General features: G+C 36.8%; 1 protein-coding gene across 6 annotated transcripts in view; it reads right to left on the bottom strand.

Annotated features, from left to right (window-relative positions):
• Positions 1–9,554: 9,554 nt before the first annotated feature.
• The window catches only part of TTLL6 (tubulin tyrosine ligase like 6), a 48,386-nt gene continuing 44,590 nt past the window's right edge, over positions 9,555–13,350 (bottom strand). For all 6 annotated transcript variants that reach the window (XM_060691584.2, XM_087892054.1, XM_087892057.1 and 3 more), the window contains 2 exons: positions 11,526–11,729; positions 9,555–10,335 (listed from right to left, as the gene is read on the bottom strand). In XM_060691584.2, the coding sequence (XP_060547567.1) occupies positions 11,527–11,729 (203 nt within the window). In that variant the 3' untranslated portion in view covers positions 9,555–10,335; position 11,526. The remainder of the gene's footprint in view (positions 10,336–11,525; positions 11,730–13,350) is intronic.

Genomic DNA, 13,350 nt, shown 5'->3' with positions numbered 1-13,350 from the left:
GGGGGCGGGCAGAAAGAAAATGGAGATGTTACAAAAAGAGAAAGATGGAAAGCAGATACAAACTTATGCTGAAGCTGCAGCTGGAGGAATTATTACGGAAGAAGATTTAGAGCAATTTGGAGGCCCACCCCCAACTTTGGAACCACCCAAGAAGACAGAGGAACCAAGAGAACAACCACTGATGTGAATGTGATGATGCAACTTATTATCATATATGGTGGACTTGTAAGAAAATCAAGGCATTTTGGATAAAAATTTGGTGGGTGATGCAGAACATTCTGAAAAAAAGGTTGAAATTCACTCCTCAATTGTTTTTATTGGGTATAACTACGGATTGTACAGCATTAGAGACTAAACTGATTTTAAACTTAATATCAGCAGCTAGGCTGTTGGTAGTGCAATACTGGATGAAGGACTCTTTGCCTACTATTGAAGAATGAACATTGAAAGTAGCGAATTTAGCAGAAATTGTGAAAATTTCAGCGTATTTGAAGGATTACACACAAGAAAGATATATATCGGAATGGAGAAGATGGATTGATTATATTCAAAATAAGTATCAGACAAGAAAATATCACATAGCTTATGAATGAATGTTAAACTTTAGAAGTATTATGTTATCTATAGTGGAGTTAAGGTTTCAGGGGGGGATTTGATAGTTTAAGAATAGTTAGGTTAATTTAGCTTATGATTGTTAATTGAAATACCCTGTATTTTGCTCTGGGAAGTCTGGGGGGGAGGGTGGGATGGGAAGGGGGGAAGGGGTGTGAGGGTGGTGGGGAGGGAAAAGGGTGGGGGGAATATGGGTGGGGGAAAATTTTCTCTGTAAAACTTTTTAATAAAAAAAAAAAGACCACTGGGAATTAAATCAAAGGATACTTGTAACAATTCTTATGGGAGACAACTTTGAATGATGCAAGTCTAGCTGAGATTACAATGACCACGATTTTGGAAGCTGAATTAAACCACTAAGATCTGTATATGAAATACAACTAAAGTTGATTTAGTGATATAATTTAACTAACCAATTTAATTAGTCAAACCTTTTCTAACTTCTAATTTTCTATACTTATATTATATTGTATTACAATTTACAAGCCTAAATCTATAGTATAAGCAAATTGAATTGAATAATAAAATAAGTACATATTTATTTATAGATATACAAGGAAGAAAGATAGAATAGTATTTGAATGTAGTAATAGATTGATAATATTTTAGGAATTGAATAGATAATAGTATTAAAACAAATATCTTATTTTCTTATTTTCTCTTTCCTTCTGATATAAATTATTATAAACTTGAGTAATTGATATTCTATTATATTGATAAATTGAAATAGAGTAAATAGAGTAAATTACCAAAATACATAAACTGTGTTTATCATATATATAATTTGTAATAATCATATATATACTATTGGTTAAGATAAGAATTGATATTTAATGTTGGTAGGTGTAAATAAATAAGCTAAAATTTGATAGAGTACTTAGGATAGAATAGATACATGATTTGCTGAAATATTTGATTTTTCCCTTGCCCCTCATTAAAGATTCTCAGATCCTTATATAATGATATTGAAAGTGAATTCCGAAATAATTGATTTGTAAGTTAAATAACTACATTCTGTTCCTACAATCAACACAAACCTTACAAATAATTTATCAATAAGAAACCCCCACAAATTGATTCCTTAACGTGGACCGTGTATGAAAATTTGGGAAGCACTAAAACAGAAAATCAAGATGACATCCACAGGCCCATCTGCGATAACCAAAACAACTAAAAGGACAATCCCCAATCAGATATCGTCCACTGCATCACCAATACAACAGAAAACGATAGATACAATGTTAACTATAGAAAAAGAGAAAACTCCACCAATATTTAATATTCAAAATATACATTTGGTCTTGGCAATGATACAAGAGGAGATGAACAAAACACAAGAATCAATAGTCAATAATCATGAGGAAAACAGGAAGAACCACGAGGAACTGAAGTCGAATGTAGGAGAGATAAAGGACAATTTTTAAAAAATGGACGATAAAATGGAAAAAATCCAACAAAACATTGCAAAAAATGAACAATGGATCCAAAATATTGAAACAAAAATGGATCAAGCAGAAAAAAAATTGAATATGGAAAGTGATCAAATTGCATTGAACAAAGAATTGGAAGACTCAATTTCGTATTTAGAATTGGAAAAGGCATCCTTCTATCTAAGATTTCAGAATATTGCTGAGAATAGAGAAGAGAATCTGAGAGACTTGATGGTGGGGATTCTAGTAGAGGCGGCCCAAAAAGATAAAGAGGAAATTAACAAAGAAATAGACGAAGCCTATAGAGTATATACAAATTACGCCCGGAGAAATAAACTACCTAAAGAGATTCATATTAGATTTGCAAGGAAATCGGTGAAAGAAGAAATATATAAAATAATGAGAGAGGAAGTAATTACTTACAAAGATAAAGAAATAATAACATTAAAATAAATACCAAGAAGAATAAGAGAAACAAGGAGAAAGTATAACTTTCTAACATCATTATTGAATAAACATAGAATAATGTTCCGGTGGTTGACACCCGAGGGAATCCTTGTTTCATGGCAAGATAAAAAACATACAATCGACACCTTAGAAAAGGCACAACAATTTTTCAACAGGCATTTTGTATCAGAAGAGGAACAAGAAACCAAAGTTCAAAAAGACTTTACCAACAAGGAGGGCCCAGCAGATGAAGGACAGAGTGAACGGGAAGGAAGAACAAGAATGGAGAAAGAGAGGATGGAAAGAGAGGGAGCAAGGGGAAAAACACAAATCATCGCAAAAAACACAAGAAAACTCAGGACAGCAAAGAAATAGAAACTTGGAATGGAAAAGGAACTAAAATTAATATCAATTAATGTAAGTGACTTAAACATCCCATCTAAAAGAACTTGGATATTTAAAAACTTACTGAAATTGAAGACAGATATTATAACATTACAAGAAGTCCACATCAAAAAACAACACCAAAAACTACTAGAAAATAAACGACTGGGAACACTTTACACTGCATTAACAGAACAAAAAAAGAAAGGCATTGCAACATATATATAGGCTTGGTTTCTGACTGGGTAGATACAGACGGGATGATGGAGGCTGGTCTTGAGAATGTCATTTGGGAGGAGTTCGACCCTGTTGTTCCCAAGGACATGGACAGGATACTGGGGCGGCTGAACGCGACATGTTTATTGGACCCCTGTCCCTCCTGGTTGGTGCTGGCCTCCCGGGAGGTTACGCGAGGCTGGCTCCAGGGGATTATCAACGCTTCCTTGAGTAAGGGTGTCTTGCCATCTGCCTTGAAAGAGGCGGTGGTGAGGCCCTTCCTCAAGAAGCCTGCTCTGGATCCGGCTGTTTTGGCTAACTACCGTCCGGTCTCCAACCTTCCCTTCGTGGTGAAAGTTGTTAAGAGTGTGGTGGCGCGACAGCTTCCTGGGTACCTGGATGAAGCTGTCTATCTGGATCCGCTCCAGTCCAGCTTCAGGCCTGGGCACAGCACGGAAACGGCATTGGTCGCATTGGTGGATGATCTCTGGAGGGCTCGGGATAGGGGTTGTTCCTCTACCCTGGTCCTGTTAGATCTCTCAGTGGCTTTTGATACCATCGACCATGGTATCATGCTGCACCAGTTGGAGGGGTTGGGAGTGGGGGGCACCGTTCTGCGGTGGCTCTCCTCCTATCTTTCCGACTGGACGCAGTTGGTGTTGGCAGGGGGGCAGAGGTCGACCCCGAGGCACCTTGTTTGTAGGGTGCCGCAGGGGTCAGTCCTCTCGCCCCTTCTGTTCAACATTTATGTGAAGCCGCTGGGTGAAATCATCCATGACTTTGGTGTGGAGTTCCATCAGTACGCTGACGATACTCAGCTATACATCTCCATCCCAGGCCATACCAACAATGCCCTTGAAGTAATATCTCGGTGCCTGGAGGCCGTGCGGATCTGGATGGGGAGTAACAGACTTTGACTCAACCCTTCCAAGACCGAGTGGCTGTGGCTTCCGGTGTCCCTATATAGCCAGCTGGTGCCATCGCTGGCTATTGGGGGCGAGTTATTGGCCCCCATGGAGAGGGCTCGCAACTTGGACGTCCTGCTGGATGCACGGCTGTCTTTAGAAGAGCATATGACAGCCGTGGCCAGGGGGGCTTTTCATCAGGTTCGCCTGATTTGCCAGTTGCGTCCCTTTCTGGATCAGGACTCCTTACACACAGTCACTCAGGCACTCATCACTTCCCGCCTGGACTACTGCAATGCTCTCTACATGGGGCTCCCCTTGAGGAGCAGCCAGAGGCTCCAACTGGTGCAGAATGCGGCCGTGGGGGGGATTATGGGAGCGAGGGGGGGCTCCCATGTGATGCCTCTCCTGCACGAGCTGCATTGGCTTCCGGTGGTCTTCTGGATGCGCTTCAAGGTGTTGGTTACCACCTTTAAAGCGCTCCATGGCATAGGACCTGGGTATTTGCGGGACCGCCTTCTGCCGCCAATAGCCTCCCACCGGCCAGTATGCTCCCACAGAGAGGGACTCCTCAGGGTGCCGTCAGCCAGGCAGTGTCGGCTGGCGACCCCCAGGGGGAGGGCCTTCCTGTGGCAGCACCTGCCCTCTGGAACGATTTGCCCCCGGAGATACGCATGATACCAGATCTCCGGGCTTTTCGCCGTGCCCTAAAAACTTTTCTTTTCCATCAGACAGGGCTGGTGTAACCCCCCCACCCACCCTTTGAGATGTTAGATTTTTAATTGTCTATGGGTTTTAGTTGGGATGTTTTAAATTTTGGGCCAAAGTTGTATAATTCTTTTAACTGATTTTAAATTTTGTATTGGAATGTTTTTTATTTTTGGCTGTGCACCGCCCTGAGTCCAGGAGGAGAAGGGCGGTATACAAATTTAATTATATATATATAAAAACACAAACACACACACACACACACACACACACACACATATATGTATGTATATTAAAAACCACATACAAACAAAACAAATATTTGCAGATGAGGACGGCAGCACCCTGATGATTGAGATCAAAACAGAAACAAAAACCATACTATTAGTGTCACTCTATAGGCCGAATGGAAGCCAAACTGATTATTTCAAAAAAATACATAATAAAGTCAAAGAATTGGACTAGGAAAATATATGTCTCATTGGAGATTACAATGCAAAGACTATGAAAAAAAAATAAATCCAGGAAAAAAACACTACCGGATACATTTCACGATATGGTACAAGAATTCCAACCACAAGACGCTTGGAGGGAAATTAATCAAAATAAAAAACAATTTACCTTTTATTCAAATCCGCATCAATCATTGTCTAGAATCGAAATGGCCTGGATGACACCAGAGCTCAAATTAGATATCAAACAAATAGAAATTGCAACAAATACATGGGCAGATCATAGTCTGATTGTAATTACTTGGAAAGGTCATCGAACACAGAGAAGATGGATGATGGATAAAGATATCATAAAAGACAAACAATACGTGGAAATGATCCAAAGAGAATTGAAAATATTTTTCCAAATTAATGTAAAAGAACATACCAGTCTGCAAAATTTATGGGACGCAACCAAAGCTTATATAAGAGGCTTAACAATCGCTTACATAGCCAAAAAAAATAAAGACAAACAACAAACAAAAGACCACCTATTGACCCAACTCCAACAGTACGAATCAGAATTATGGGAAGAGCCACACAATAAAGAAATTAAAGAAAAAATTAATCTTACAAGACACAAAATAAACTTAATGAGAACAACGAAGATAGCAAGGAAAATTAAAATGGCCAAACAAAACCATTTCGAGCATGCAAATAAAACTGGTCGGTGGCTGGCCTACAAACTGAGAAAAGAAAAAGAGAAGAAAATGATACAGCAATTAAAGAACGAAGATGGACAAATATACCATAATAATCAAGACAAAAAACGAATTGTAAAGGACTTCTTCCAAAACCTATATGCAAAAGAAGAAATTCGAGAGGAAGACATCAGGCAATATTTAAATAAAATAAATATTCAGGAATTAAAAGAAAACCATCCCGAATCATTGAACAGACCGTTTTCCATGTCAGAATTAGTAGAAGCAAGGAAGAAACAAAAAAACAACAAAACACCTGGACCAGATGGCATACCATCCGAATTTTATAAAACATTCCAGCAATCACTAGATGATATTCTAATACAGGTATTTAATGATGCATTACTGGAAGCTCAAACACAACAATCTTGGAGTGAAACAATAATTACATTAATACCAAAACAGGATTCAGACCCGGTTGAAATTAAGAATTATAGACCAATATCTCTTCTTAATGTGGACTACAAATTATTTACATCTATTATAACACAGAGACTGAAAAATTTCATCAATCATTATATACATCCAGACCAAAATGGCTTCATCCCCAGACGACAAATTAAAAATAATACAAGGACAATTATCGACACTCTTGAATATTATGAACAACGACCAGATAAGCAATTAACATTAATTTTCCTGGACACACAAAAAGCATTCGATAATCTTAATTGGACATTCTTAATAACACAATTGGAAATGATGAAATTCGGAGAAAGATTTCTAAACATGATTAAAAGGATATACAATACCGAAACAGCTAAAATATTGATTAATGGAGAGACAACAGAACAATTTGATATAAAGAAAGGAGTGAGGCAAGGATGCCCCCTATCCCCCATATTGTTTATACTAACACTGGAAATACTATTGAAAGAAATTAGGGAAGATAAAGAAATAACGGGATTAAAGATAATGAACCAGGAATACAAACTGCAAGCATTTGCGGATGACATAGTACTCATCCTAGAAAACCACTGCAATCAGGACCTAAATTACTGACAAAAATAGAACAATATGGGGAAGTAGCAGGCCTGAAAATCAACAAACAAAAAACGAAAATGTTAACTAAGAACCTTACCACAAACCAAGAGGAAGAATTGGAAAATATACTAGGAATACAAGTAGCAAAGAAAGTGAAATATCTAGGGATCTTGCTCACTAATAGAATATCAACTCTCAAGGAAGATAATTACAATAAATTGGCCAAATAAATAGAAAAAGACTTAGAATTTTGGAGTAAATTACAGCTATCATTCCTAGGTAAAGTTACTCCATCAAAATGAATATCCTCCCAAGGATGCTGTATCTATTTCAGGTGATACCAGTAAACCCAGGAAAATCCTACTTCAAAGATTTGGATAAGATGATATCAAAGTATATTTGGCAGGGGAAGAACGCACGAGTTAAACTACAGGACAAACGAGAAAGAGGAGGAATGGGACTCCCGGATTGGCAAACCTACCACAAAGCACCATCATTAACATGGATCAAAGAGTGGATTGAACTAAAAAACAAACGCTTATTAACATTAGAAGGCTTTGATATGACAAAAGGATGGCACGCATATCTATGGGAAGAGAAACCTAAAAAACATGAACAATTCCGAAGGCATATTGTAAGAGACACATTACTAAAGATTTGGACTGGAATTAGGAAAAATCATTATGATAGAATCCCACGGTGGATTTCAACACTGGAAGCACAAATATATCCAAACACAATGGACAAAAATAAAATGAAAACGTATCAAGAACTCTTAAACGATGAAGGGAAATTAAAAACCAGAGAAGAATTAAAAGAACAGGGTGTGGAAATTGACTGGTGGCCATACCTACAATTAAAATCCAGATACAAAATGGACATGGAGAAGTATGGGATTCAAAAAGAATCAAATCAATTGGATAAAATACTATTGGGCCCAAAGAGAAATTAATAACCAAAATTTACAATTTTTTACTTGCATACAAATTAGAGGAAGAAATAGTAAAAGAGAATATGATTACTTGGGTGAAGAACTTTGGGTACAGTATTGAATTAACCAAATGGGAAAAACTATGGAAAGTCAACAGTAAATTGACAGATCAGTATCATATAAAGAAAATGCCTACAAGATGTTTCATAGATGGCATCTTCCCCATGCCCAGATTTCAAAAATGTTTCCCAACACTTCTCCACTCTGCTGGAAATGTAAAAATCAAAAAGGGACATACTACCACATGTGGTGGTTATGCCCAAAAGCAAAACAATTTTGGAATAAAATCAAAACCCAATTGGAAGAAATAACAGCACAAAAAATACCATTAAGACCGGAAACATATTTATTAGGTATATTCACAAACAACTATGAAAAAGAAACAATATATTTAATTACACATATTTTGACCGCAGCGAGAATCATTTTTGCACAAAACTGGAAATCAGAAGAAATCCCAACTCAAGATAAAATAATATCGAAAGTAATGGAACGTGCCGAGATGGACAAACTCACTAAAGAAATTCAAAGGAAGAATCTGAATACTACCTGGTTTGGCATAAGTGATATCAATGTCTGGAGAAAAGGAAAACCAAATAAAAGATTATCCTAAAAGATTAGAACCAATTTGCGTACCAAATGAGACATATTAGAGTTAAAACAGAACTTTAAAAAATATTGTTATATAAGGTGAAATGTGGATATAGATATTGAGGAACGTAATATACCGATGTACGATCTTAAGAAATAAGTCATTACGTTTAAATGTTATATATGTTGTGTATTGTTTTATTTGTATTTTGTCTTTTTCTGTGTGTATGTTTATAAAATTAATACAATAATAAAAAAAAAGAAACTTGATTTTAAAGTTTTTGAAAAATATTACTTTTTCAATTAAACAGCTAAAGCGTGCTTGGAATACTGATTTTGGAAAGTTAACAATGGATTAAGGATTTAGATGGACTTGGATGGGAAATTATCATTGTTTGGATTTTCTTCAATCAAAATAAGAAAACGGGATTTTGAAAGTTGAACACTAGAGGAAGCTAGAGGATAACAAGAAGTATAATTAAATAAATGAAATAAAATATTGTAACAGTGAGTTCTCTGCGGGAAATTTATGAAAAAGGGTCTTTGAAACTTTTAGAAATGATGGGTAGTTGGATGCTGATTAAAGTTTTAGAAGATTTTTTTAAAGAAAGGACAAGAAAGATGACAAGAAAACTAGCTCTGAGCTTCTATTTGAAGAGATTAAGAATTAAGATAGTTAAAAGTATGGAGCAGGAATATAGGGCTGGCTTATTTGATCAAGGTTAAGATAGATAATTAATCATATCTGATATCCTTTATTGGATTTTTGCTGATAAGAAATAAATGATGAGGATTTTAGATTTTGTTTTTAGTTAAAAGATAAGATTTGGGGTGAACAGAGTATTTGGTGTAATTTAAAAGATAGCAATAAATTACACTGTTTAATTTGTACTTGAGTTAAAAGGGTACGGTACTTTTTTGTTTTCTTTTTCACACTATTTTTTTTCCTTTTCTAATTCTTATTTTTTTGTATTTTCTTATATTTTGTATTTTCAGTAGTTTTTATTCCTTTTATTTGTAATATTTAATAAAATTGTTTTAAAAGTAAATAAATTTATTTGGAAAAAGAAAAAGCACAAGGACCATATGCAAAATCATACAGATTCAAGGTTTATTTCACTGAGAAACACAAAATCCCTTTGCATAAGAATCTTTGCCATTTTAAAAACTCTATTTAGATCTATGAATTATCACATAGTTCTTTCCCCTGATTTTTTTTTAAATGAAAAGCAACTTTGGGAGCTGCAATAGAAACCAGAAGGCAGAATAGGAGATACTGTTGAGTCCTGTATGTTTCCACAATAGGTAAAATAATAGAATGGGGAAATGTTTGAATGAGTAGATAACTGGAGGGGAATAGTTAAATAGCACTTCAGTTTTCTACTGAAACCTCCAAGGCTTATTTTTTATTTAAAAATAAAATCAGGGAAAACCCCCACTATATGTTGGATCAAGTTCAGTCCTTAGGAGTCAGTCTGCAGTACGCATAGCAAGGCAGAGGTACAGAAATACATGACTGGGAATAGTACAAAAGATCACATCTCTATATTTGAAACTCAGTGCAGCATTCATTTTCTTAAAAATGTACAGAAGAGGACTTTCTCATTTAGAAAATTATAGATAGCTACATATTTCTTCAAGAAACAGAAAAATCAGGACATTCTGCTATCTCAAGATCCACTTAGTCTAAAAAAAAAAAAACCCTATCAGTTCATAGCTCAAACTTCGTTAGCTGCCTGTGAGCTTCTTTCAATAGGATTATGCTTGGAAAATGTATAGTTGAATAGTTCAAATAGTTCTGGGTTCTATTTGATAGAAAGCTGATTCTTCTGGGCTCCAACGCTATCCAGTGCTTGCAAAGAATTAATTTAGACCCTGAAAGAAAAAGAAATTATATAATTAATTTTTAAAATATTATATTTATTTACTAAATTTACTGTATACTCTGTTTTGAAATTTGCACCATCAAAGTTGACATCAGCCAGAGCATAGAAAAACTCAAAGAAATAGTCCAAGAAGGAAGATGTGGAGAGCTGGACATGACTGAATGGATAACATCATCATCCTGAAGTTTGACAAACTCACAAAATTAAGCTTAACCTTTCTGATAACTATGGTTATTTGCACTGGTACTCTTGGGAAAGTTTCTGAATATGCAGTGGCTGTTTGGATTTGATTATGTAGATCTAATCTGATTTCAGGTCTACTTGCCCTAATTGTTAAAAGCAGGGGTGAAATCTACTTACCTTCCCTACCTGTTCGGAAGTGCACGCGCATGCGCAGAGAATAAAAAACAGGTTACTTCTGGTTAAAACCAGGAAGTAACAACGACTGGGTGGGTGGGCAGAGCCTCATGCTATTGTCGCTACCGGTTCTCCAAACCACCTGCTGCCATCTCTACCGGTTCAACCGAACTGGGCCGAACCGGTAGCATTTCACCCCTGGTTAAAACCTGAGAATGGTTTCAATTCTAGCATTATAAAAGAATTCTTCCAGGGCATAGATACCTCATCATCCTAATGATCTCAATTTAATACAGACAGTACTAGAACCTAATCATTATGGTCATAAGTCGTAATGATTGTAAAATGGAGACAAGGATTATCTGTATTCAAAAAATCACAAGCTTCAGTTCTTTAGTACCTGAAAATGTTAAAATATATGGTATAAGGTTATTGAAATTAGTGACAATGATGTCAGAGCTGAACAAAATGTTTGTCTAGGACAGGGATCTCTGACCCTCCAGATGCTTCTGGACTAGAATTTACTGCTGCCTTGATAATTAAATGCTGGAAGATGTAGTTTAATAACCCCTGGAAGGGCCTTTCCTCTTCCCCATGGGGGGATAGAAGAAACAAATAAACATTGCTAAGTAGGTGAATGTATGTTAATTCCAATCTTCTTGCTCTAGTGCACATTAAAATTAATACAACAGGGACAGAGCCTAAAAATTGATGTAGTGAGGTCCTCTTTTCTTAAACCTCCAGGCGCTCCCAATATGTAAAATCTTAAATTTCCATCACAGATTCCCAGGCAGCCATCCTTGTTACCCGCTCTTCCTTTACCTTAAGAATAAGGACTACTTCTCACTCTCGGGTCATTAGGTCTCGTGGTCTGGCTGTTCATCTGTGAGATCACCAGCAAATCTTGCAAGCTGTGTTGCTGAATTGTTGGCTTCTGCAGGCTGAAGTGAATATTATAGTATTTTGCTGGCTTCCTGCCAGAAGCACTTCTGGACCCTACGATTTCTCTGGGGAGGGAAGCACTTTCTGTGTAACATTATGAAAAAGGGAAAAAAAGCATATGTTGTGATAGATCATCTCCAGCAGGATGCCAACCCCACTTTTCTTGGATTCAAGCAAGTATCAAGAAGAATGTACTGGGAAAGAGGTAAGTGGGGTTGTTATTGCAAGGACTGTAAAAGCATGTCAGCTCTCTGTTCTGCATGCTTCATCATTCATCTGCTAGGGAAAAGAATCAATACATCATATAGCATTATTATTACTAATCTATCTCCATCCATTTCCTCCCATCAGCTGCAAGATTGGCACTGGATTTGCCTCCTCAATCTCAGCACTGTTTCAAAGAAAAAGAGAATATATATCACTGCAAACAATAAATAAAAAAAAATCACAAGCCTATGAGCCAAGCTCCTCCTTCTCCCTGCAAATATCACTGTGACACTGTGGTACTTACGGGACCGCCTGCTGCCACCAGTTGCCTCTCACCGGCCAGTACGCTCTCATAGAGAGGAGCTCCTCAGGGTGCCGTCGGCCAAACAGTATCGACTGGCGGCCCCCAGGGGGAGAGGCTTCTCTGTGGGGGCACCTGCTTTATAGAATGAGCTCCCCCCGGAGATACGGAGGATCCTGGATTTACACACCTTCCGCCGTGTCCGTAAGACCTTTTTATTTCAACAGGCTGGCCTCGCCTAACTTTCCTTTTTAATTGTAAATTTTAAATCTGTTTTAAAATTTTAGGGGTATTTTAATCTGTTCCGGGCCAAACTATTTAATTGGGTTTTATATTGTCTTTTAAATTTTGTAGTCTGTATGTTTTATCTCTTTGGCTGTTCACCGCCCTGAGTCCTTCAAGAGTAGGGTGGTATATAAATCTAATGAAATGAAATGAAATGAAATGATAAGGAAGATTTGGAGCAACTTTACGAAACCTGCTACCAAATGTCATGCTATGGCTTTTATCATCTTTATTTATTAAATTTATATGCTGCCTGTCAGTGAGTGAGTGAGTGAGTGAGTCTGTCTTGTCCGTCCACCATCCATCCATCCATCCTTCCATTCATCCATCCATCCGAGCCATGAAAAATGATGGAAGCTGTTATCCATTCAAGAACATCTGAATTGCCCAATTTTGGAATCATGTTTTAAAAGCAGCTATCAACAATCTTTTCAGATAGCGCAGGTATCATCTTGAGATTTTGTATGATGATGATGATGATGATACCACCAACAATAAAATAAATTACAAATGGCTGAATCTCAATACATTGTCAGAATTTGCATAATTTCAGGTTTCTCATCCCCAAATCTCAGGAAATCTCCTCCTCCTGTAAATACTCTATATTAGACTTTCAGAAATCGAATGCATCTTAAAAATCTTAATTGTCTTTTGATTTTAGCTTATTCAGGCAATTCACTAAATAGTATGCAAGCAATGGAAAAACTACTTGGCTTTTTTAAATAATGTAACATTTATTTTTCTGACAAAGGACAGGAAACCTACAAATCTAAGCCTCAATATGCTTTATATTTTATCTGAGCAATCCCTAATAAGGAATTAATTGATGGCGATAATAAGAGGCCAAAACTCAACTGCTCAAGTGATAACTATTTCTAGGGGCCTTGAAACCAGGGAAAGTAAAGTTTGTTC

This window comes from Pantherophis guttatus, chromosome 4 (assembly GCF_059756535.1).
Source record: "Pantherophis guttatus breed Tessera chromosome 4, ASM5975653v1, whole genome shotgun sequence".
Classification (NCBI taxonomy): Eukaryota; Metazoa; Chordata; class Lepidosauria; order Squamata; family Colubridae; genus Pantherophis; species Pantherophis guttatus.
Note: the sequence above shows the minus strand (reverse complement) of the source record. Positions and strands in the feature narration are given on the sequence as shown.